At 44.9% G+C, this 24,058-nt stretch overlaps 2 protein-coding genes and 1 non-coding gene across 4 annotated transcripts; all 3 read left to right on the top strand.

The window, feature by feature from the left end:
• Positions 1–548: 548 nt before the first annotated feature.
• On the top strand, positions 549–4,844 carry C27H17orf98 (chromosome 27 C17orf98 homolog). Its single transcript, XM_039516953.1, has 3 exons — positions 549–822; positions 3,314–3,413; positions 4,556–4,844. Exons 1-3 carry the CDS (start codon positions 616–618, stop codon positions 4,711–4,713), a joined length of 465 nt encoding a protein of 154 aa, XP_039372887.1. The 5' UTR covers positions 549–615; the 3' UTR covers positions 4,714–4,844.
• Positions 4,845–6,927: 2,083 nt separating this feature from the next.
• Positions 6,928–6,999, top strand: TRNAC-GCA. Its single transcript has one exon. It is a non-coding gene; the product is annotated as a tRNA-Cys (tRNA).
• A 3,556-nt stretch (positions 7,000–10,555) lies between these two features.
• On the top strand, positions 10,556–24,026 carry CWC25 (CWC25 spliceosome associated protein homolog). Of its 2 annotated transcripts, none has more exons than XM_039516325.1 (10): positions 10,556–10,713; positions 11,895–12,067; positions 12,786–13,022; positions 14,568–14,637; positions 15,515–15,642; positions 16,700–16,763; positions 17,815–18,011; positions 19,632–19,727; positions 20,516–20,677; positions 22,125–24,026. In XM_039516325.1, the coding sequence occupies exons 1-10, from the start codon at positions 10,696–10,698 to the stop codon at positions 22,237–22,239; spliced, it is 1,260 nt and encodes a 419-aa protein (XP_039372259.1). In that variant the 5' UTR covers positions 10,556–10,695; the 3' UTR covers positions 22,240–24,026. The 2 variants fall into 2 exon arrangements, with proteins under 2 accessions (XP_039372259.1, XP_039372260.1); XM_039516326.1 differs by having other exon boundaries at positions 10,645–10,665.
• The last annotated feature ends 32 nt before the right edge of the window (positions 24,027–24,058 follow it).

Below are 24,058 nucleotides of genomic sequence, written 5' to 3'. Positions count from 1 at the left end.
GCTAAGCAGTTTGAGTAGCCCTGACTGGACCACTTCCCTGGGGGCTGCTGCCCCTCTCCAAAGGAAGCTTGGACTCTGAGGTGCAGGCACAGGGGAGGGCCTGGCCCTGATTTTCTGGGTGGCTTGATGTGAGCATGAGGGTCTCGCTTACAGCGGTGCCCAGGTGCTGGGCAAGGCAGCAGGAGATAGGTTAGACTGACCCTCGCCCCGTGGCGCTTTAATCTATCCCCAAACAAACCCGCCGCCTCTGATGGGGCTGGTAGCTGGTAACACACATACACACGCAGCCACCTGCGGCTGGCTAACAGCTGACTCCATCCCAGCCCCACGTGGCGTGACGGAGCGACTCGGCTTGGCGCAGCCTTGCGGGGCAGCGGGTCCCGCTCCTGGGGGGGCGGGTGATGGGGAGGCCTGTGCCCCCCCCCTCGGCCTCTCGATTCCCAGCCGGGGCGGGCAGCTGCCCTGCAGCTGGCTCTGGGGAGCGTCCCAGGGGCGGCGCCCGAACGTAACAATGCAGGGAGCCGGGGGAGGGAGGCGGCGGAGGCGGCTGCACGGGCCGGGGGCTCACAGGGAGCCGGGGCTGGCGCCGGGGCGGGGGTCCCGCCGTTGCTCGCCATGGCTTGCCTGAGCAGGCGGTGTCTGCAGCGGCAGAAGGGCTTTATCCTGGACGGGGTGGCCGTGGACACGCTGGCCGGCAGCTACGCGCACATCCCGCCCAAGCTCTGGTCCGCTTTGCCCCCCTACAACGCCCAGCTGGACGGCCACGCCGCCAGCTACTTCGCGTCCCCCGCGGTCAAGGCCCTGCTGAAGAACACGGAGCAGGTACGGTGCCGCTGCCCGTGGCCGCAGCCCGGCTCGCTGGGCCCCAGGAGGGGGAGTTTCAGGGCTCTGGAGGGCGAGGAGAACTGGGTAGCAGCTCGCCTGGGTGCTGAAATGAACGAACCGCAGGGGGAGCCCGTGGCAATGTGATCGTCCTGCTTTTCTCCCTGGTGGGTTGTGTAGCTACCATCTTAGTTCATGAGTCTGTGTCTATGACCAAAAAATTGGGTTTATTTGTAAAGTCAAAAACCGTGTCTGGCTATTAGGTGGCTCAGAGGAGACAGAATTTTACACAGTTCTCCTCCAAAGCAGGCAGCCTGCGGATCAGAAATGTGGAGTATGGGGGAGCTGTTTGGTGAAAGAGGATGGTTGGTTTCTTTGTGGGAAGATTAAGAAATCCCACCATCGCAGCTTGCCCTGGCATATTCAATTGACAAATTTCTAACCAAATTCAGAACTAAAAACGAAATGTACCTTAGACTGTAAACTATTTGGTCACATGCGTCTGACGAAGTGGGTATTCACCCCCGAAAGCTCATGCTCCAATACCTCTGTTAGTCTATAAGGTGCCACAGGACTCTGTGTTGCTTTTTACAGATCCAGACTAACACGGCTACCCCTCTGATATTTGTGTTCTGTTTGTACCATCCAGGCCATGACAGGGGTTCCCAGGCAATACAAATAATAATAAAATGACCTGTAATTAACTTTATTAGAAGTCCATCTCCTCCCCCCCCCTCAAATTTCACCTTTTCCTCTGCTTAGATTTTTGAGATCCTTGCTGTTTATGACCTCACAATGGTTCTTGTGTCATTTTCAGTGAACTGTGATGTCAGAAAACACCATACATGGTCAAACCAGCAAGCGGAAAAGGGAGAAGGAAAGTCATGGATTAGCAAAAATTAGCCATTTAAAGAGAAAACAGAACCATAGACGGACAAATTGATCTGGGTCCTGAAAATGACACAGTTGATAAAATGTTGATGTCCAGATTTTGGTAGAATAACAGGCAGATCTGTGGCGTGTTGGGTTATAACACTGTGGTTATAATTCAAAGAATGATGTGGTATTACCTCAGCCACTAGTGGACAGCATAATTCCCTCTCACTCCTCTTCCCCAGCATAATGTTCTCCCTGCTTAAGAATGATAGCTCCATCCACTTTAGAATTCCAGCTGAAGGTGGGTGTGAGAAAGGAATAATCTCTAAATAATGGTGATTTTGTGTTTCTTTATGTAGCTGGGATCTTTTCTTGGTTGCTTAATATCAGATCAGTTTAAAAAAAAACCAATTTTTTAAATGTTTTGCTCAAAAAGCGAACAACTGTTGCAGTCTGTGTGAAATTTATTTTGTAAAGAAAACTATACAGGGCAAGCTAGCATAGTCACACATGATCTACCTGCGCTGACCTTGCTGTCTATGCTTTCTGTGCTGCTTACAGAAGCTCAGTGCTACCCAAGCCATGGTGAGAAAGCGAGAGAGAAAATGCTCATTTGTATTCTTTTCAGCTAACTGAAATCGCATTTCATCTCAATTTACTGTTTAAGATCTCACCGATGCTTCATAGAAAACTTTTGAAATAATAATCCTTTGCATTTGTATGCACTGCATGAAAGAGCTTAACAAAGAGAAGGTTAAGGGGTAATTTGGTCGCAGTTTATAAGTACCTTTGTGAGGAACAAAAAGTTTGATAATGGGCTCTTCAGTCCGGCAGATAAAGATATAGCAAGACCCAATGGCTGGAAGCTGAAGCTAAACAAATACAGATTCAGGAGGGCAGAGTGGATGATCACAGTGGTCCCTTCTGGCTTTAGAATATATGAAAATAATGTCCATTGTGTCTTTCATTGTGCTTTGTACAATGACAAACCCAGTTGGTGCTTAATAAATAACTTAGACCTGGTTCCTGCAGTCAGATCTGCTAGCATGGACACCGGAAGCCATCATAAGGGATTCCACACTTGCACTGAGGTCTGTGCTAGCAGATCTGGCTGCAGACTTAGGGCATCTTTCACTTTCAAAGAGCTCTACAAACGTTAGCTAGCTAATGCATAACCTGGTACCAGATTTAAGTCACTAGAGTTACATCAGTGATGAATCTGGCCCTGTCGCTTTAGAGGGAATTCTCTGGATATATCTGATATTTTATGTATTTCATCTCATTAGCTATTATTGATTAAAGATATGTTCACAGCAGCAGGATTGCATAGCTTCGGACTCTGGAACAATAAAGATCCTGTTTTCATGCATCCCAGATACATTATGAGTGCATACCCAGAGCTGTTTCTAAATGCAGTGCATTTTCACGCTGTGTTCATGTGTCTTTAGAGACAGGACAAAATCAGGTAGCTGGTTTGTTAGGTCCTGATCCGATGCTACTGAAGTGAATGGGAACTTTGCCATTGACATCAACAAGACTCTTCATGCTGGGATTTAGGGACGAGCCAAAATCTGGCTTTGCTCTGAGTTTTTGTTCTTTCTCTGACTTGCCCCAGCACCGAGGTGGTACATCCAGGGATGGTTGGATAGTGGATTATTTCCACATCTATGGGCCAGGGCAGAGGTACCTGAACAGGAGGAACTGGGCAGGTGCAGGTAAGACTCCCTTCAATAAGCTCTTTTCCAATCATCAGTTGTTCTATGTATCACCGATTGGGTTAAGAATCATGAGATTTTAAAAGAATAATAAATATTGTTTGTTTGATTTTTATTAACGTGCTTTCTGGTTTCATAAAAGTTGGGGTAAAGGTGTCAAGTTTGCAAGTTTTTCTCCTCAGTCATAAGGCTACAAACTTACATTCCTTTTAAAGGAAAGCTGAGTTTTTTGTATAATCACTTGATTCCAGGATTGGGGCTCTATGAAAAAATCCCAGATGATAAAATTGTAAGAGTCAACAATGCTGCATTCCACAGCATCACTTGGCAAAAATTCCTTTCTGTTAAATAAATATAACAGCATCTTTCAATTTTAACGCTTCACAAAGGAGGTAGCTATCATTTACCCCCATTTTACAGATGGGACACTGAGGTGCAGAGACAGGCCATCACTTGCCTAAGATTACCCAGCAGCAGAGCTGGGAATAGAACCTAGGTTTTATAAGTCACAGGCTGGTGCTATAGCCACTAGGCTACTGTTTCTCTGGAATTAGCAAACTTGGGAGCCCTGGCTCTGACCTTACCATGTCCTGGCCCCTGCAGCAGAGAGTACAGAAATCCTAAACAACTCACAAGGGGATGGCAGAAAATACCCTTGGTGTGGGGTGTGGGCCCTCATAGGTGGCACTACTCTGGTCCCCAGTCCCCACTCCGCAAGTTATGGGTCTTGGGAAAACTATTGTAATTTAGGGCAACCCCCCAGGCTAAGTGACACTAGGGCCTCTTTGGTGCTCAGCATCCAGACAGCACCCAGCTGACTTTGCCTGTCTTTCCTCTGAATTGCACCTCCAGAGAATCTGAGCCTGTGTCACCTCACACTTAGGGCAGGACAAATCAACACGTTGCTCTGTCGCCAGCAGCCCCTGGCCTGGGCCCACCAGGACTCCCAGTTGCTAATAGCAGAGCTGAACAGGTGGGGGATTTTGACTAAGTTTTCCCTAACATCGACAAGGCTACCGAGCTTGTGTGTAGCTTGCACACCAGTCCAAGTTCGCTCAGTGGCCTGGGTGAGTCGCTGGATGGAGCACAGCTGGAAAGGAAGGCGCTATAGAGACTGATGGGGCCAACTCTCTTCCCCACAGGCCACTCTTCTGAGCAGGTGGGCGGCCACTACAGCTTCCTGGCAGATGTGAAACCCATGAAGGGCTACAACGGGCGCTTCGGCTATCGTCGCAACACCCCGGACCTGCGGGTGAATTCGTCCTGCTTCGGCGAAGTCACTGTGTTCCCACTCCACTGATGCCGAAAGAGCTGCTTCTCACATACCCCCGATGCCAGCCCCTCCGGGTGCCATGGAGACCTGGAGACACTGATTAGGAGTAAGAAATGGGAGCTAAAATAAAATATTTGTTCTCGCTTGTTCTATTTTAACAGCTTGTTGTTACGGGTGATTTATTCGCCTAGGATACGCGCTGTTGATGCAGCATCTGGGCTCCTGCTTTTACCAGCTGCTCTGGAACTAGGCTGACTGATGGCAGGTGATAGTGCAGGATGACTAGCTCATGCATGGCCTTCTCCATGTGTTCAGAAGAGAATCTGTGGGCCAGCCCAGACCTTCATCCCCAGAGAGATGGGGAAGATACTACCTGTAATACAAGGTGCTTTAATCTCTATCTATAGAAGAGTCTAGATAGATTAAAAAAAACCACATGTATTTGACAACAGATCTTCATGTATACAGAGCATTAAGGGGGGAGAAAAATGGGAAAATATATTGTTCCTATTTGGCCAGGTGGATGACACCTAGTGGGCTCAAGCCCTGGGGAGAAGAAGCAGTTAATATTTTTATGGTACCCAGAGAGATGAAGACAAGGCCCCTGCCTGGAGGACACTTTGAGTGGTTGCCTCGTGTTTGTTGAGTTGTTTTGGGTTTTTTTTTTCTCTCTGTCCCCCCGCACATGCAGTGACATGGGCAGGCTTTTGAGCGATTCAGCAGCAGTGTGAGGTGGGAATACAGTGCTCTAACGGAGTGCGCTAATCTAGTTCCATCTAGGGCACAAGAGCTGTTAACACAGGCCCCCTCATAAGCAGCATGATGGAGTCTCACTTGGGGCTCCGTAGACTCTGAGGCTACCCCAGGGCAGGGGGTGGTGCCATCTAGACTCCCCAGAGGTTCTAAGTTGCGTTATGCATGTTGCAAAGCTGGGCAAGGCCTAATTAGGCAATGCTCTGCATTCTGGATGCTGTGGCTTCTTGTATAGTGTGAAAACAAGGCCAGGGATTATAGGGGCCTTGCCTATGCTAGCATTTGGGGTGGGGGTCTCCCACCATTACACTATCACCACTGCAAGCACCAGTATAGACATTCTGACCATCTCAGACCTGAAGTTCTGTGAAAATAAAACAGCCCTTGCTGCTAATGAGAGAGGTCACACCCAGAGAAAAAGCCCAGTTGTTTGGCTGGAGTGAGGGAGCTGCACAGAGACATCCAGCCAGGAGTCACAGCTGGTCACCTGTCAGGCCCTGATCCTGCAGCTACAGCAATATGGGCAGAACCCTGCAGTTGTATAGATCCCCATTAACTCCCCTGGGGTTCCATATAGGCAGATGCAGCTGTGGGCTCAGGGTCTGGTATTATAAAGGAAGCTGGAAGAAATGAACTGATCCAAATGACATCTGGTAAATTTCAACCAGAAAATGCTTCCGGGGGGTGAATGTGTTTACTTTTTCTTACATTGCAGTGGGGCCCAGAGGCCTCAGTCAAAGTCAGGAACCCCTAGAGCCAAGCGTTGTACAAATCCCTGCCCTCCAGGAACTTGCAATCTAAGAAACCAAATGATATATGAAGGAGAGGGGTATTATAGCTTGACATTTTGTTTATAATAATCATAATTGTGATTCTCATCTCCCCCTTCCTTTGCTTTATTCTATTTGACTCATTACATTCTGCTCCACTAAACTCCTTTTTCATCCACATCACCTTCTTCATCTCCTTGCTGTAAGCTTACCTGAGGTTATTTTGGTGGTGTATAACTGCCAGCATGTTCTGCCCCAGAAATAGCTGTCTTTCCATCAGTTAGGTTGCTACAGAAGTAGATATTATAGTGGGTGTAATCACAAGCGAAGGACTGTGGGGTGATTTGCCAGCTTATTAAATATGGCTTATGTGGTTTCAAGGTGTGCTGGCCATGAGAAAGCAAACACAGGCCATTGAAAAGAAGAGAGATTTTTTGTCATTGGTTTAAAGAAACAGAACTCAGAATTAGAGCTAGAATGTTATTACCTTGGCCCAAGTGAACCCAATTCAAACTGCAGAGACCCTTTTTTTGGGGGGGGAGTTAAATGCAAAATGAAAACTGTGTGGGCACTATGAGAAATAATTACAGGTGCAGTGAGTCTGAGAAATAGCTACCGGCACAATGAACCTATTACAAGAAATAGTGGAGTAACAATGTGACAGAACCAGTATCCGTAACTAGACTTACCTGTCACCTTTTTTTTTCTTTCAGCAGGTGGGGGTATAGCTCAGGGGTAGAGCATTTGACTGCAGATCAAGAGGTCCCTGGTTCAAATCCAGGTGCCCCCTTATTTTAATCAAAATAAAGACTTATTGGTTAAATATTGACTTTTTTTGCAGTCACTGTGGACTGATCTTTCTTTGATTAGGTTTCAGCCAGTGAAAAAGATATAGACCACTAGTGGAAAGTGGAGTAACAAGCTGAGAATCCTTAATGGAAACATGGACATTAATTAAAGTGTATTTCATATTGCAGAACTGAATTATATGGTTTGAGTCAGTGTGACCACTAATTAATACGAAATGATTTCCACCAAATTAATAATAAAGATAAAGTGGGTATAGTTCAGTGGCAGAGCATTTGACTGCAGCGCAAATGGTCCCTGGTTCAAATCCAGGTACCTCCTCTCTTTTATTTATCTGCTTCTGAAAAACAAAACATTACAATGGGTCTGTAACTAGCACTGTTTTAGTAGGTTCACATTTTGCACAGAATTACAAAATTTAATCTCAAGATACTCAGCACCTGTTCATATCCATAATCAAAATGACCCCTTCATTGTTTAAAATCACAAACTAAACAACAAAACTATGCATTTCTGGGCAATATTAGTACTTCTACTGAATGGAAAAACTGCAGGAATTTGACATTGGGTAGTTAAGCACCTGCTTAAAAATATGTTTTAAAAATGCCACTGGTGCAATGGGGCCCTGATGTTCTTGGTCTTAAACCTCTAGGTGCTATTGTAATAATAATTAATTGACTAATTAATACACAGCTCCACAACAGTAGATGATGTACATGGGCTGATGGTTGAAAATGATGTTTTACTCACATTCTTCATCAGGAGATTCACTGTAAGATGTAGCTTAGGACAAGGTAAGTTAGAGGGGCATTCAGTAACATATCATTTGATTTTTGGTAGAATACTTTTTTAGTGTAGGTGGAGGAACATCAAGGATGAACACTGAAGGGTCAGAAAAAGAACTGAGGTCACCCAGATTTGGGCTGGGGAGCCGCTTGATCTTCAGTCAAATGCTGTACCCAGAGCTATACCCACACCAGTAAACATGCTATTGACTAAGCGCTAAAAGAGAATTTTATGCGGACAGCCTAGTTAAGAATAATTCGTTTTAAGAATAATTTGTGGTTCCAAAAATAGAAGCAAATAGAATAATCAACTGGAACTTATTACAATAGCTCCTTAACTATATTGGGTGAAATCCTGGCTCCACTGAAGTCAATAACAAATCTCCAATTGACTTCAATGAAGTCAGGATAGCATCCACTGTATTTAGTAAAAAACCCGTATCTTCTTAAGTCACCTTGCATTAAAATGAACCAAAGCACGTCATATTTCATGCAACCCTCTATACATGGGAAGACCATTCTGAGCTCATCTGCTGTCCTGGCCACATGTAAATCCCCTTTTAAAGTCCTACTGTTACCATGCTGCCTATACTGGAAGTGATTGATTTGTATGAGTTGCAGGTTGTTATTCCTCTTCCCTGACATCTGTTGTTAGACTGGAAGCTCTTTGGAGCAATAGCTGTTTGGAAAGCAACCAGCATAAAGTGGGTGTTAGCACTAATAAATACATTTAATAATAAAAATTAAAATGATTCAGGGATGATCACCATAAACAAGATCACTGATTCCTATCTACCATTGGCAAAGGGGGGTATAGTTCATGAGGCATTTAATTTCAGAGTAAGGGGTCACTCATTCAAATGCATAGGTGCTCCCCGAACAAAGACAGCTTTTCCCGATCTTCTGCAGAAGTCTCAGATACAAAGAAAGGTGAATTTATTAGGTCTCAGGTTCAAATATGGTGCTCTGTTTCTGACCATTCCAGTGTGTTCAGGAGTTGCTCAAAATGACAATGCTTAAAATGAACGTAAAGATACAAGACACCTTTGTAACTCTGGGCTGTGCCTCTTTAAGATTGTGATGCTACAGTCTAATGAGTCCATGGAACAACCAACTGGAAGTTATTAAAAGCTCCTTTTTAAATATGTTAAATTTATTAGATTTATTTTGAAAACCAGCATCTGACTAATGTATCTTTTAGTCAAATCAATGGAGACAATTTGTAGTACCTAGACATAAGGCACAATTTTTTAATAGTGAGAGTAATTAACAATTGGAACAACTTGCATAGGGTTGTGGTGGATTCTCCATCACTGAACATAAGACTGGCCATATTGGGTCAGATCAATGGTCCATCTAGCCCAGCATCCTGTCTTCCAATAGTGCCCAATACCAGATGTTTGAGAGGGAATGAACAGAACAGGCCAATTTACCAAAGTAATCCATCCTGTCATCCAGTCTCAGGTTCTAGCTGTCAGACGTTTAAGGTCACCCAGAGCATGGAATTACATCCCTGACCATCTCAGCTAACAGCCATTGATGGATCTATTCTATACAAAAGGTAGCTAATTCTTTTTTGGAATCCAGTTATACTTTTGACCTTCATGACCTTCACAACATCCCCTTGCAATGAGTTCCACAGGTTGGCTATGAATTGTGTGAAGAAATACTTCTTTCTATTTCTTTAACTCACATCTAATTATTGTACCGTTTATTAAAATGAACAAAGACCATTCGTAGTAGCTCCTTTTGACATTTTTTCTTACTGTCCCCTTCAGTGAATAATGGTATCAGTTCTACCAAATTTTAGTCCTAGATAGATAACGGACTTGCACTGTAATCTCTGGGAGAGCAGTTTGTAAGCCCAGAGCCAAACACTAGGGCTAGCCATACTGCAGTAATAAATCATCCAAGGCTTTGTCTTCACTACATTGTTAGCTCGAAATATAACTTGAGTGTTAACCTTAACCTGACTCCCATCTTCCACTGATGGTTCACAGCATCGTTACCAGGTCGATGAGCCAGCACAGCCACACCTGTTCCCCAGCTCAGTTTTCTTCTCACATAACGTGTGGATTCTTCTTGCAGTCCCCTGATCACCCCCTCTGCTACTGTTTCTTAGGCCCTAAACCCTAGCTCCTACTTCCCAGGCCCATAGCCCCCCCAAACCCTGCCCCCCCCACTTCCCAGACCCATAGCCGGCCCTCCACCAGGCCCCTTCCAAACTTGCCCCCACACTTCCCAGACCCATAGCCCACCACTGGGTCCCCTCCCCAAAACTGCCTCCCCCTACTTCCCAGACCCATAGCCCCCCCCCACTGGGTCCCCTCACCAAACCCGGCCCCCCAACTGGGTCCCCTCCCCAAATCTGCCCCCCAGACTTCCCAGACCCATAGCTGGCCCCCCACCAGGCCCATCCCAAACTTGCCACCCCCCACTTCCCAGACCCATAGCCGCCCCCCTCGGTCTCCTCCCCAAACCCTGCCCCCACTTCCCAGACCCATAGCCACCCCCCTCGGTCTCCTCCCCAAACCCTGCCCCCCCACTTCCCAGACCCATAGCCCCCCCACTGGTCCCCTCCCCAAAACTGCCCCCTCACTTCCCAGACCCATAGCCCCCCCACTGGGTCCCCACCCCAAACCCTGCCCCCCCCACTTCCCAGACCCATAGCCGCCCCCCTCGGTCTCCTCCCCAAACCCTGCCACCCAACACACTTCCTAGGGCCACAGCCCCCATATTAGTTCCCCCCCAAACCCCGCCCCCCCTCGCGCCGGGCGCTGGGGCGGGGCGCAGGAAGTGGCGCCATCAGCCGGGGCCCTGCCGGGAAGGACTCGGCGCCGGGAGCTGACGCGCGGCCGGGCCCGGTAACGGGGCGAGCTCGAGTCTCCGCCGTCATGGGGGGAGGAGACCTGGTGAGGGGCCGGGGCCGAGCGGGGGATCTGGGGCTTGGCCCCCGGGAGTCTCCCCCTGGAGTTTGCCTGGGCGGATTGGGGGGGTGAAGGGTTAAAGTGGGGGGCGGGGGCGCTGTCTGAGATGGGGGAGGGGGTTGTAGTTTGAAAAGCCGTTGCCATTATGGTGCACGCCCCCCCCCCGTGTTTGCAATGACTAAAGCAATGGGGAGGGTCCCCTGTAACTCAGGGGGGCTCGGCTGCATGGCAGCGCCCCCTTTTCACAGCTTTGCTATCCAGGCCCTGCAGCTAGACCCCAGCACCCACCCCCGTCCCGCAAGTGTTGGCGCAGGGGGGTGACTTTAAGCAAGCGAGTTGCCCCGGCGCAGGGGGCTTGAATTTAACCGTAAACCCACGCGGACGTGTTTGCAGGATCAGGGCCCAAATTTGGGCTTGTGGGGCAAAAGTGAGAGGAAAAGGGCTTGTGACCCTTTGTAATCTCTTTGGGGCAGGGACCGTCTCTTTGCTCTGTGTTTGTGAGGCCCTGGTCCGCAGCTGGGACCCTGAGGTGCTACCACAATTCAGATAATAAATAATGATTCCCTAACCCTCTGCCTAAAACACAAGCCAATCCTCCCTTTGTTAAATTGAGGTGGTAAACAAATACCAGTGTCTTGGAGAAAAGGGACCCCAGAAGAACACAGTAGTTTTACAAAACCCCAAAGGTAGAATGCAAAGTTACACCCACACTTTGATGTTTAAACCTTGGGGATTTTTTTCGGCTGATTTAAAATCTGTGTCTTGTTTGCTGCTCAGGCACTTCAAGCACTGGTTTAGGTGAAAGTGAAACTGTTTTCTCTGTTTTTATTGGCCAATCTGATTTAAATCCATCCCCTCCAAGGTAAAGACCTAAGCCTGCTTTGCTTGCATGATTACAGCTCCCACTGAAGTCGGAGGAGTTGAGAGTGTGTGTAGAACGCAGGAGCAGTCCTTAAATTTGCACACTAACCTGCCTTCAGTATTAATCTAAAGCATTCAGAAAGTAGATGAGGAAATATTTGTTAAAATATGGCTTCTGTGCCCCTTTGATTCATCCTCCTGGCGCCCCTTGTGAGAAGCTTGTGTTCCCGTTTCGCAGAGAGGCTTTGTGGGTTTGGGATATTAGCTTTCTAAAAACTGCTTGTACTGGTTCCTCTTCTCTGTAGAATCTGAAGAAGAGCTGGCATCCCCAGACTCTGCGCAATGTGGAGAAGGTGTGGAAGGCAGAGCAGAAACATGAAGCCGAGCGGAAGAAGATTGAGGAGCTGCAGCGGGAGCTGCGGGACGAGCGAGCCCGGGAGGAGATGCAGCGCTATGCGGAGGATGTGGGAGCGGTCAAGTAAGAGTTAGGCAGAGTTTTATGCTAGACTCTGTGCGTGTGCCCCGTCCCTTGAAAGTCCTGTGTGCATCATTTGTACTCGAAGTACTTTATGTCACCAGGAGGAATTTCTGAATGGGGACGTTCTAGTCACACATTTATTTTAGGACTTGAGTCGCAGCTACCAAATAACTAACTTTCCTGGCTGTCACATTATAAACTGTGGGTGCCATAAAAAAATGAAGATGCTTGTTATAATGGGCCAACAATTACTACTTCTGGTTGATTAGAATAGAGCTTTCCATGTATCTTAGAGCTGGGAGATAATTCCATACTGGGAGAAATTTCCTAGCAATGAAATCAATTACCCTGTGGAATTGCCTCCAGTTGTCATTTAAGAATGGACAAGGGCTGGAGTGTAGAGAATAATCCTGCTGTGACAGAGAGATAGATAAGACTTAGTCCTAACAGGTCCCTTCCATCTAATTTCTAAGGCCTTAATCCTGTAAAAAATTTACATAGGCATTTAATTTTCCACCCTGCGAATGGTGACATCAGTGGGATTATTCGCCGCATGTAAAGTTCAGCCCCTGTGTAGATTTTTGCAGGATCAGCGCCAAAGATGGGGGTTTAAGGTCGGCTTACTCTAAAGCATTTCTGTTCATCTTTGCAAGAAAAGTGAAACTTTAGAGCTGCTTGGAAGGAAAACAAAGTAACATGGAGTTTTTGCTTGAAACAGGAAAAAAGAAGAGAAGTTGGACTGGATGTACCAGGGTCCCGGGGGTATGGTGAACAGAGAAGAGTATCTGATGGGCCGCCCTGTGGACAAATACGTCTTTGAGAAGATGGAAGACAAAGAGGCAGGTTGTTCCAGTGAAACAGGACTTCTCCCAGGCTCCATTTTTGCCCCCACAGGTGCCAATTCTGTCCTAGACATGGCAAGCAAAATCCGGGAGGATCCACTTTTCATGATAAGGTACTAAATGGGATATTGACAGGGACAGTTAACCTAGGCAGGTAGTGAGTTGTGATCACTGCTTGATGATTGGCCAAGTGCCGCACATGGCTCATCTGTTTTAAGACTCATATTCTGTTTGTCACCCCGCATGTCCCCTGTCCACTTGTTTCCTTTATCAACCTGTTGTGTCTTGTCTTTCAGACTAGAAGCTATTTGGGGCAGAGACTGTCATTTACTATATATTTGTATGGCACAAGGGGGACCTGGTTGAGACCGTAAAGTACTTCTGCAATACTAATATTTGGTCTGATTGGCCCGCAACTCTTTAGATTTCTCTGCTGACTCTCAGAGATGTTGCATGCTGTGATTTGGAGTCTTTTTTTCTTTTTCTTGCTGTATTCTGTTAAGCAAAAGAATTTGAGCAAGGTACAGTTTGACTTAAGGTTTTTCCAAAAACCGAAGATTGTCTAGAGATCCTTTTCCTAAATGTTACACTATTAATAATCTAGACTCTCCTCTCTCTTCCCCCTCCCCCCCCCCCCCGGGTATGTGTGTCCCATTTCCAAGCTTCTCTTTGTGTTTTTTTGTTTTGTTTTGTTTATTTCAAACTTGTAAATACCAAGCACTCATTTGTTTTCCGGGATAAGAGCCAGATCCTGCAAACACTTATGTGAGTAACTTTGCATGTCTGAATGGTCCCATTGAGGTCTATGAGACCACCCACATCCAGACAGTTACTTGTGTGCTTAGGTGTTTGCAGGATGGGGGCCCAAGATGCATCCTGCTGCCCATGCTGTAGCTCGATGTGTTTGGGATTTTAAGCAGTTGATGCCCTCCAATAAGAAGTTGTAAATTCTAAATCCTTCAGTAAGAAAAAGAGGCTGCATTTTCTGCAAGGCTGTAATGTTACATCTAGCTCAGGTGTAAATGATTGTATCGCAGTTGCATAGAATTAAATTCTGCAGCTGGATTTTGAAAGAGACTGGATAATTTTATGACCAATAATCACAGTTATGCGTGCAAAGGAGTGCTGTATCTCATGCTGCAGGTTGTAAACTGATTGCTCTGTGACTCTAGAAGGAATTTTACTTCCCATGGGCAAGGCTTTGCAATTGTCTGGTTGCATTACATATATATTGCTTTTGGCTGAGGTATCAGGCATTCACCAGTGTCTCAGCCAGGATGGATGGCATCGGGACAAGTCAGTTCCTTGGACAGGACTTGATGGAACCACGGAGCCAATCTGCACAGGGATATAAAACAGTTTCTTGATTGACCTTGCTATTCAGCATTAAAAAAAACCCCAAAGGCCCCGATCCTACCGTAGGATCTGTGGTCGCACTTACAAAGTCTGCCTTAAGCCCATGTCCAGCCAGTGCACACATGCTTAGCTTTACTGCCTTAAATAGCCCCGTTGATTTCAATGAGAGAACTCCTGGTACTAAAGTCAACAAGTGCATATGTGTTTGCAGAATCAGGCCTTGATTCATGCTTTGAATTAATATTTCATCTTTGATGTTATGAATGTTCTTTGAAAACCCCAATGTTGCTTGTTTTTGTTAGGAAAAGAGAGGAAGAGAAAAAAAGGGAAGTTTTGAATAATCCTGTAAAAATGAAGAAAATCAAAGAACTGGTATGTATTCTTTAACAGAAATCAGAAGCAGAATTTGCATTGAATTGAATGAGAGCAGAATTGGGGTCCAGAAGAAACACTCTCAACCTTCCCAGACTACTGGACCCCTTCCAGGAGTCTGATTTGTCTTGTGTCCCCCCAAGTTTCACCTTACTTAAAAACTACTGGCTCACAAAATCAGATGTACAAATACAAAAGGGTCACAGCCAGGCTAGTACTGAAAAGTTGCTGACTTTCTCATTTTTACCATATAATTATAAAATAAATCAATTGGAATATAAATATTGTACTTGCATTTCAGTGTACAGTATATAGAGCAGTATAAACAAGTTACTGCATGAAATTTTAGTTTGTACTGACTTTGCTAGTGTTTTTTATGTAGCCTGTTATAAAACTAGGCAACTATCTAGCTGAGTTGATCTACTCCATGGAAGACCTCTGTGTCCCCCTGGTTGAGAACCACTGCTTTAGAGAGAGGAATTTTTCTATTCCCTGCCTCCTTTTGGATAAGAACAAAATAAGCTCTTTCATATAGAAAGTCTCTCAGCAACTTTTTTTTTTTTTAAAACCCAACCCATGGGCCATGTTATCTTTCCCCTTTCACTTACTTGTTACATTATTGTAACAAATTATTTTCATTCTGAATTCTCTTGTCACAGATCAGCTATGCCAAGTCACAGAGACAGTGAGGAGGACTCAGTTGGGCTCCATAGTAAAAGTCCCTTGCCTCCTCATAAGAGATTTTGAAAAGTGTGTGTTGTCCTGAGACTCTTTCCATACAGAATCTAATCTTTGTGAAGCCTCCCATGATGGCGACTGTCTAACGACTGTGTGAGCAGCAATGATCAGCCCCGAATTTGGTTTTTTTGCATTATAGTTGCAAAGCAGCTTGGAAAGAAAGGAAAAAAAGAAGAAGAAGGAGAAGAAAAAGAAGCACAAGAAACGCAGACATCAAAGTTCTAGCAGTGAAAGCACCAGCAGTGACGACGAGCAGAGCAGAGCGAGGTATGTTTGAGGGGTTGTGTTCTTTTAAAAATCTCTACCCAGTCCGTTGGGTATATAATATAATGTGCATATAATATAGGAGGGAAGAGAGTTCACTCTGTGACTCTTAAGGTCCCCAAGGCAGCTTGCTGAGCTCTAGTTGACTGCACAATCATATGCGTTTGAGCGGAGCTGAACGTAAACCTCCAGGTCCTGTTTTAACAGGAGTAGTTGGTATACTGTAGTTTGCTTCCCTTTTTGCTATGCCAGCCCCAGGTGCCATTAACGATAAAGATCACTGTTAGCACGAGATGAAAATTGCTAACCAAAATGTGACTGCTGAAATCCTCTTCTTCACCCTGCATTCTCATCCCATCCCCCCAGTCCTTTGAATCCCTGCTCTGCAATATCCCCACCTTACTGCAAGTCCATTCAAGTGCCTTACCCTGGCCCTGCACAGTTTTGCCACCGCCTACATCTCTGTTCTCACTTCCTATACTTTCACTTATACTTATACAGTCCTCTTGTTTTATTACTCCATTCACCTCTCTTGTTGCTCTCATGCTGCCCCTATGCTTGGAATGATTTCCTTCTCAGCGGTCAGTCGTCCCCCCCCCTTTCAAATTCCTTTTTAAACCCCATTTTTATGAATCTGATATTTTTCATCAGTCTCTGCACAACTGACCCTCCCATCCCTGGCCTGCCGTCTCATTTCTTGTGCTTTTCATTTACCTTCTCTTTCCTTGTCCCAAAGAGCGTATAATTTAAGAATGTCTTATTCTGCTTTTGTAAACCACTCGGATCGTGTTGTGGTGCTGTGTTATCTTTAGTTATAACATGGTGATTTGGGGGGGGATGATACACGACCCTCCAGTATCATTGAGGGGACTACATTTTATTATTTTTTATATTTTCTGTAGGAGAAAAACAAATTGGGAAAACACACTCCAGATACACACCTGTCATGTTAGACTGTTGGATAAACTCTGAAAGGTTTAATGGCTACAGTGGATAGAAAGAGAGATTGTATTCTTAGGTTTTTCCACTCCAAAGACTGTACTTTAATTTTTGCGTTTAGATCCAAGAAGATGGATAGTTCTTGGGAACCTGTTCATCCCAAAGTCCCAGGGTACGGCTTACAGGTAGGCATATGTGCTTCTCACAACTTGCTGTCTGTAGAGTGTGCCCATGTAGCTGTTAGGAGAGCATGGCTCTAGAGATTACGCAGTGGTGTTAGGCTCTGGAAGAGGACTGTGAGAAAGGAGGTGGTTTTGTGGGTAAGCTCCCATTGGGACCAGAGATTCAAGTCCCATCAAGGATTTTGTCCTTCCAACATAGGTGCTGGAACTGGGGGGGCTTTCACACCCCCTGGCTTGAAGTGGTTTCCATCACATCCAGGGTTTACAGTTTTGGTTCAATGGCTCTTAGCCCCCGCACTATACAAGTTGTTCCAGCACCTCTGCCTTCCCAGGTATATAAGTCCAGTTCCATTCCATTTACTGTGCCAGGGTCATGTGTTTGTCTGACTTTATATCATGCTATTTAAGCACCTGGGGTGATATAGTGGCTCCACTGAAGACAAGGATAAAACTCCCATTGACTTCACTGGATCCAGGATTTATAGACTCATAGACTTTAAGGTCAGAAGGGACCATTATGATCATCTAGTCTGACCTCCTGCACAATGCAGGCCACAGAATCTCACCCATCCACTTCAATAACAAACCCCTAACCTATGTACAAACCCCTAACCCTTGTCTTCCAGAAAAGGCCTTAATAACCAAGTTCTTGTGTGCCCGCTAAAGATCTAGTGGGGCTTTTCACAAGAGCAAGGATTTGCCTCAGTTTTCTTGACCAAACTTTCTTGTCCCCTTACTGTTCTGGTTAGCTGCTGCACGCCACACCAGAAGTGGCTGTATTTTTGGTGCTCTGTGTAGTAGTAGTAAGTGTTTTGGGATGCAAGGCCCTATAGAAATATATGTTCAATATGTCTAAAACCACAGCAGTGGACTATGTACAGAGAGACCTTGTGAATGGATGGAGTTGTAGATGATGCCTTTAGCCTCTGTCCCATACATATGCATGCATTTTGCCTAGCCTACCTCTTTCTGCCTCATCAGCACCGCGCCGGGGCTCCCATGATTTGTGCATTTAATTGCTCTCTGTTGAACGATGGTCTCTTCCTAATTCCAGAGTAGAGACCTTGACCACAGTCACCGGCCTCGGCGCTCTCCAGCTGCTGGCCAGGAAAGAGCCACCCACAAACACCGAGACCGCGCTAGGTCAAGGAGCCAGTCCGGGTCTCCTAAGAGAGACACTGGCAAGAAGAGTACAGGGGAGGAAGAGTCTGAGCGCAGGAGGTCAAGATCTCCTCCTAGGCATGGGGAACAGTGAGTGTGAAATTTTAATCTGTTTCAAAGTGAAGATAAAGGGCATGCATGGCTTCTCTCAGGGGAGGAATTCTCAGAAGTCAGTTGAATGCTCAGCAGCAAAATTCCTCCTATTATCCCATCGGCCGACTTGTAACTCTTTCCCAATGTTTCTGCAGCGTTAATTTCTCACATCGCTTTATCCCAATGACTTGAAATTAAAGCTGGTGGAACTACAGATGCCTGGCTTTGCATCAAGTGCAAGGGGCTGCCTTTGTAGCTGTTGTAGAGATCTCCCAAACCACAAACAGGGCTTGGGAAGCATTTGATTTTATTTAGTAAATAAATTGTAATCTGTGAATTGTCCCTTTATCCCAGAAATGAACAAGGAGAGACAGGGTAGGGTGAGACTAGGGTGACCAGATAGCAAGTGTGAAAAATTGGGACATGGGGTGGGGTGGGGGGTAATAGGAGCCCATATAAAAAGAAGCCCCAATATCAGGACTGTCCCTATAAAATTGGGACATTTGGTCACCCTAGGTGAGAGACACCATGCATTAAAATTTACAGAGAGAAGTTGTTTAAATTTAATCATGGTGGAAAGTTTTTCCAAATATTTTCACATCACTGACACTCCCTTCTACTTCTAAACCCCTATCAACCCTTCCCCCTCAAAAGGAAGTTTAATAGAATCGTAATCAAAATTCCTACCCCAAGCAGAGTTGTGACCCCATAGAGGGAGAACTACCAGAGACTCCATGAAATCCACTAAGGACTTTGCTCTTGCTATCAGTTTTACATGGAAGGAGCTCAGATACAAAGATGATGGGTGACAGTATAAAACCCTAAAATAGATTGTTAAAGGGACATTGACAATTTGGAATCTGGTCAGTTTTTTTACAAAATATTGGCAGCCCCTGGTCTCCTTGCCACTCACACTTTTGTATTCTTTAAAACTTTGTTTACCCTCCCATTGCTGTGACTAAAAATGACCCGTATAAACAAGCAAAAGGGGAGAGCAATTATTTGGGAAATCAGTGAAAGCAAGTTTACTCAAAATGCAGCCAAATGCACAAAATAAACAACCGGAGAAATTTTTTTTCCTCTTGAATCTCTTTCTATTATAGTCATTTTAGGGGCTTTTTGTTTAAAAAAAAAAAATTCAGGCAGTGTGTGGTTTTTTTTGTTTTTTTTTTTTTAAAGTTGATAGTGTCCCTTTAAAATATTGTTTGAGGGTTAATAGGATGTCACTGGCTTTAAGAAAATATTTGGTACTGTGAGATGCTCTGAAAAATGGTATATGAAGCAATTATTGTTATGAATCTTTACTTCCACAGTCATTAAGTGTTGATAAACCTTGGATACTAGTTATTCCCTGCCAGTGCAAAAACTTAAGTTGGGTAAAAATAAAACAATAAAAAAAACCATGAAAATAAACCAAGTATAAAAATTAATTTTTAAAAATAACCTCCATTCTGCTGAAAGTGACAGGTAATGCACTGGAACTATAGGAGAGCTCTTATTGCAAAACGCCAGCGACAGTCCTTGTGATCTGTTAGATATCTGGTTGATACAGGAAGGGGCCATAGGTGTGTTGATATTATGTGCATGTGGTGTTAAAAATTCTTTCCTGGGTTACAGGTACAGCACCAAGGTGGACAGGAAAGAAAAGGAAAGAGCTAGGAGCCCTTCCCCTAAAAAAGGATACCGACGACAGCATGCTTCAGGGTATACTAGGTAGGCAAAATGTTGCACATGTGGCACCTTCATAAGGAAGCTGTCCAGGCTGATCCTAAAATAATAGGCAATGAGTAATGCAAAAACATAATTATATTAACTAGAATGGACCAAAGGTGAATGGAATGAACCACAGCAGGACAGGTGAACAGTCCGAACAGTGTTTGATATTTCTGAATGTGTTGTATTTTACCATCTCGTACTGCTTCCCATTGCGAGGCATGTTCTCTTCCTGACTACCAGTTGTTCACCTGCCATGTACCAGCCTGTGGGGGCGAACATGAAATCGTCGTTTTATCCCACAGGCTGGTAGCTAGAAGCATTCTATATCAAGGCCATCTGGATAATGTGATGCCCCTGTTGGTGTCCTCTTACCAATCAGTTTAAAAAACAAAAAGGCTTGGATCTCCTTCCCTCCATGGCCCAGTGAGAATAGTGAAGATCAAAACCCAAAAGACATTCCACTTAAGTATGTGCTTAAGCACTTAGTTGAATCAAGGCCCGAAGAAAGCTGTGTCAGAATGCCAAGAACTTGAGGATCAAACAGCGGTTATGGAAAACATCCAGGAGATGGGTGGCTGTGCTGCCCATTTCTGCCTTATACGGAATGAGGGACCTTCTTGAGAATGTTCATACTTCAGAGCCTCAGCAAACAAGGAAGGTCTCCTCTGGGATTGCTGTGTTCAATAATGTAGTGGATTGTGTCCTTGCTATGAATAACTTCTGCATTAGAGTTTGGGGAGGGGGAAGCTATCATAATTAACAGCGCTGTTTCTGCCTCTCAACAGAAAGCTCTCCGCAGAGGAGCTAGAGCGTAAGCGTCAGGAAATGTTGGAAAACGCCAAGTGGCGGGAAGAGGAAAGAGCAAACAATGTCAGGAGACACCGAAAGGAGGAGGAGCGGGAACGAGAACTGGAGAAACTCAGCTCCCGAGATGGAAAATTCCTACAGTGAGTGTCTTGCTAGCCCACTCCTCTAGATGAGTTAAACGCAGAGAATAGTCTCCCAAGGGAATAGGGGAGACATTTAAAATTAGACTCGACAAAGACACTGTAGAGAATAATCCTGCACTGGCTGCAGGATGGGACGAGGTAGAACCTGATGGAGCTTCTCCATCTCTACTGTCTGATTCCACATTGTACAGTAGAACTAAGGAGGTTTAAATGTTTTGTTTGTTTGTTTTTAACCTAACTCTCTAAAAAAGAGTGATCAAGACTTTCATGGCTGCCTAGTCATTCAGTGCAAGTGATTTGTGGAGCACTATAGAATCACATGGTGTTTTACAAGTAGATAAAGAAAAAATCCCTTTTCTCAGAACAGGCAATATCAAGGCCTGATCCCACAAATTCCCTGTACACAGACCTCCCATGGGAGCCTATGTGCAGATGGCTTGTGTGATTGGGCCCTAACTAGATCAAGAAATAACAGACCATGCAGGGTGAGAGGTGTTATGAGAGAGAGGCATCTGTGAACACAAGGGGTGAGATCCTCCTCCCTGCTCCAGGCTCTTTATGCTGGGTAAGAGTTGGAGCGTTGTAAAGTGGCTTGAAAGCCCCCTATCGGGCTGGGGAAGGATTCTCCCAGCATGGAATCTGAGGAAGACAGCTGTGTAGGTGTTTTCTGAGGACCGGCTCACAGACCTGGGTATAGGGGGTGTGGCAGGAGTGGTGTATACAGTAGCCCTGCCTTATACAGTGCTTTAGCTCAGGGAGCCCCTGTGAACTGTCTGAATTATGCTGGAGGCTGTTCTAGCCCCTGGAGAAGCCCAGAATTGAGAAGGTGCAAAGTAGCTTAGAATCACCATAGACAACCCTCCTGGGCAGAATCCAAAGGAGGAGGGTGGATTCCTCCCTCCCCCTCTCAGAGCAGATGAGTAGACAAATTTGGCATTTTGTGCGTTACTTGAGGGCATGGGATATTGTTTAATAATGCGGCTTGAGTCTTAAAGGTGATACGTCAGGGATCACAATTATCCTTTCTTGTCTGTAGCTAACATCACAATTTACAGTATGAGCTGTACCTATTGGGTTCCCAGAGGAGCACTGCCCTGGTTTGGGGACAGATTGCTTTTCCCTCTTGTATGCTTCTCAGAAAGCAGCAGAATCTCCTGTGACAGATACATTGGTAATTAACAGTTCTGTTTGGAAGGTTGAGGAGTAATTGGGAACCTCTTAAAATCTATACAGAGAAACACTGACTATGCATATATGGTATTTAGTCTGTCACAGGCTAAACTGTAGTTATTCAAATGTTCCAATGCAGACTGCATTAGGAAGCAGCAGCCTGTTTCCTATTCTAGCTCATGCATGAGAGTCCAGGAACAATGAAGCTTGACTGGAAAGCCAGTAAAATTTAGACGGATGATCTGACTTTCTTTCTCATTCAATTGTTCTGCAGCCACATAAAACTGGAGAGTGCATCCACTTCTTCTGTAGAGGATCGGGTCAAACGCAACATCCACTCCATACAGAGAACACCAGCTGCCCTGGAAAAAAACTTTATGCAGAGATGAAACTTGCTCTCCTCCTGCTGATGTGCTGGCTCACGGGGGCTTTTTCAGAACAGTTCACAGGACACTTCTTCTCAGAGGGCAGCTGCCCCATGCACAGAGGAATCCTCCAACAACCTGCACAGATTTCTGCAATGATACTTACTCTGTGAAAGGGAGCTGGACTTCTCTATAGCAGCACAGAGTTCCTTGGCCTTCTAGCTTTGTGAAGGCATTTATACCTAGAGTATTAAATTGCAACAAGCTGTTTGCTGGAGTCACCCTCCACCCTTATATTCTATTTTTAACACTTTGCCAGATTCTGCTTCCTGTTGCCCACCTAAACCAGCATCCATTTTTAATACTGTTCTCAGACACAAATTTCTGGTAACTAATTACCAGACTCATTGGGCAAGTTGACCTCTTTTGATGCTTGAGAAAGGATCTATTTTATCAATACTCTAGAATCGGCCATGGGAACAAATTCACCTGTGGAGTAACTCTGCTAACTTCTGTGAAGTGACACCAGAGACAGACTTAGCTTGATTAGTATTCAGTGTCAGCAGTTTAGGAATAGGCAAGGAGGGGGTATGGAGTTAGTTTCAGACATACCTGATCTGTGAAATAGCTGTAGAAATATGCCAAGTTGCTCACAGGTTTGAATGATGTGTGTTAGCAAGGCAGAGACTTGAGTGAAAGGAAGAATAAACTGAAGCAAAACTCAAACAAGATGCAGGTAATAGAATAAAATATTTCTCTGGGATTTTGTACATATACATGGAGTAATGGGCATAAGTACAGGTGTGTATCTGACTAGGCTTTTTTTTAAAGTACTTTTTAAGAAATCTGACACTTTTCCAGAAAAAAGGGTTAGATTCTAATTGCAGAGAGCACTGTCAATTAATCATTTAGGGCCAATTAGCAATTAGTGCAGTAGGTTACAGCAGCCTTGGAAAACTGTCATAAAAATGTCCCCTCCCCACATTGATGAAAATGGGTATTGCATCCAAAAATAAAACTGTTGTGTTGATAAGCAGACAAAATATGCAGTGCTGAGTAACAAAATTCTGTTTGCTCATGTGTAGAAGAGGGAAGGGTCATTATTTGAAGGCTGAGGGTAGGAATGTGAGACTTAATTAGGGATTTCTCCATTTTATGAGGGGTCAGGCAAATACACTTTGTAGCTCAGAGAGCAAATTTTCATGACAGTTTTGCAAAGCTGATTTAAGTATTCTTTGAATTAACCACACTGTATAAAATGTTTTCCTTTGGCAGATGATTATTGCTCTATAGTAGCTTACTGCTGGGTTATTCTAAAATTAGTGCAAATAGGAGGCAGAAATGAACCCATTTACTTTTAGGTATAATTTTTAAAAGTTGCTTAAAAACACAGTATTTCTCATACCTCCCTTTGTATATTACCACTGTGACTCCTTCATCCTTGCTGTGTTACAGCAATGGGTTCTATTAAATGTTGTGTGGCCTGTTTTACAGCTGTGTGTTCAGTCTCATAACCACTTGTCACAGAAACAACAGGAGGCACTAGTAGAAAAAGCTCTGCTTTGAGAGAGAGAATTAGAATTGCACAGAGTGACTGAAAAAGGCCAGACCAAAACCATTCGAGGTCTCCTCAAGTGTAAATGAGACTTACACTAAATGAGTAGCCAGCAACCTTAAATCCTTATAGCCAGGTAAGGAAATAAACCAGCCAGCTGCCATTATTAAAGAATCAGAGCTGGCTAACAAACTACAGATGTGTCCCTCCTCGTAGTTGCTAAGAAAAAGCCTGGGCTTCCTCTCTGGAAAAGCCACGGGTATTTTGCCCCTTGGCTTGTGTCGTTCG

Source organism: Mauremys reevesii, linkage group 27, assembly GCF_016161935.1.
Source record: "Mauremys reevesii isolate NIE-2019 linkage group 27, ASM1616193v1, whole genome shotgun sequence".
Taxonomy (NCBI): Eukaryota; Metazoa; Chordata; order Testudines; family Geoemydidae; genus Mauremys; species Mauremys reevesii.
The sequence above is the reverse complement of the archived record's forward strand: the minus strand, read 5'-3'. Positions and strand labels throughout refer to the sequence as shown.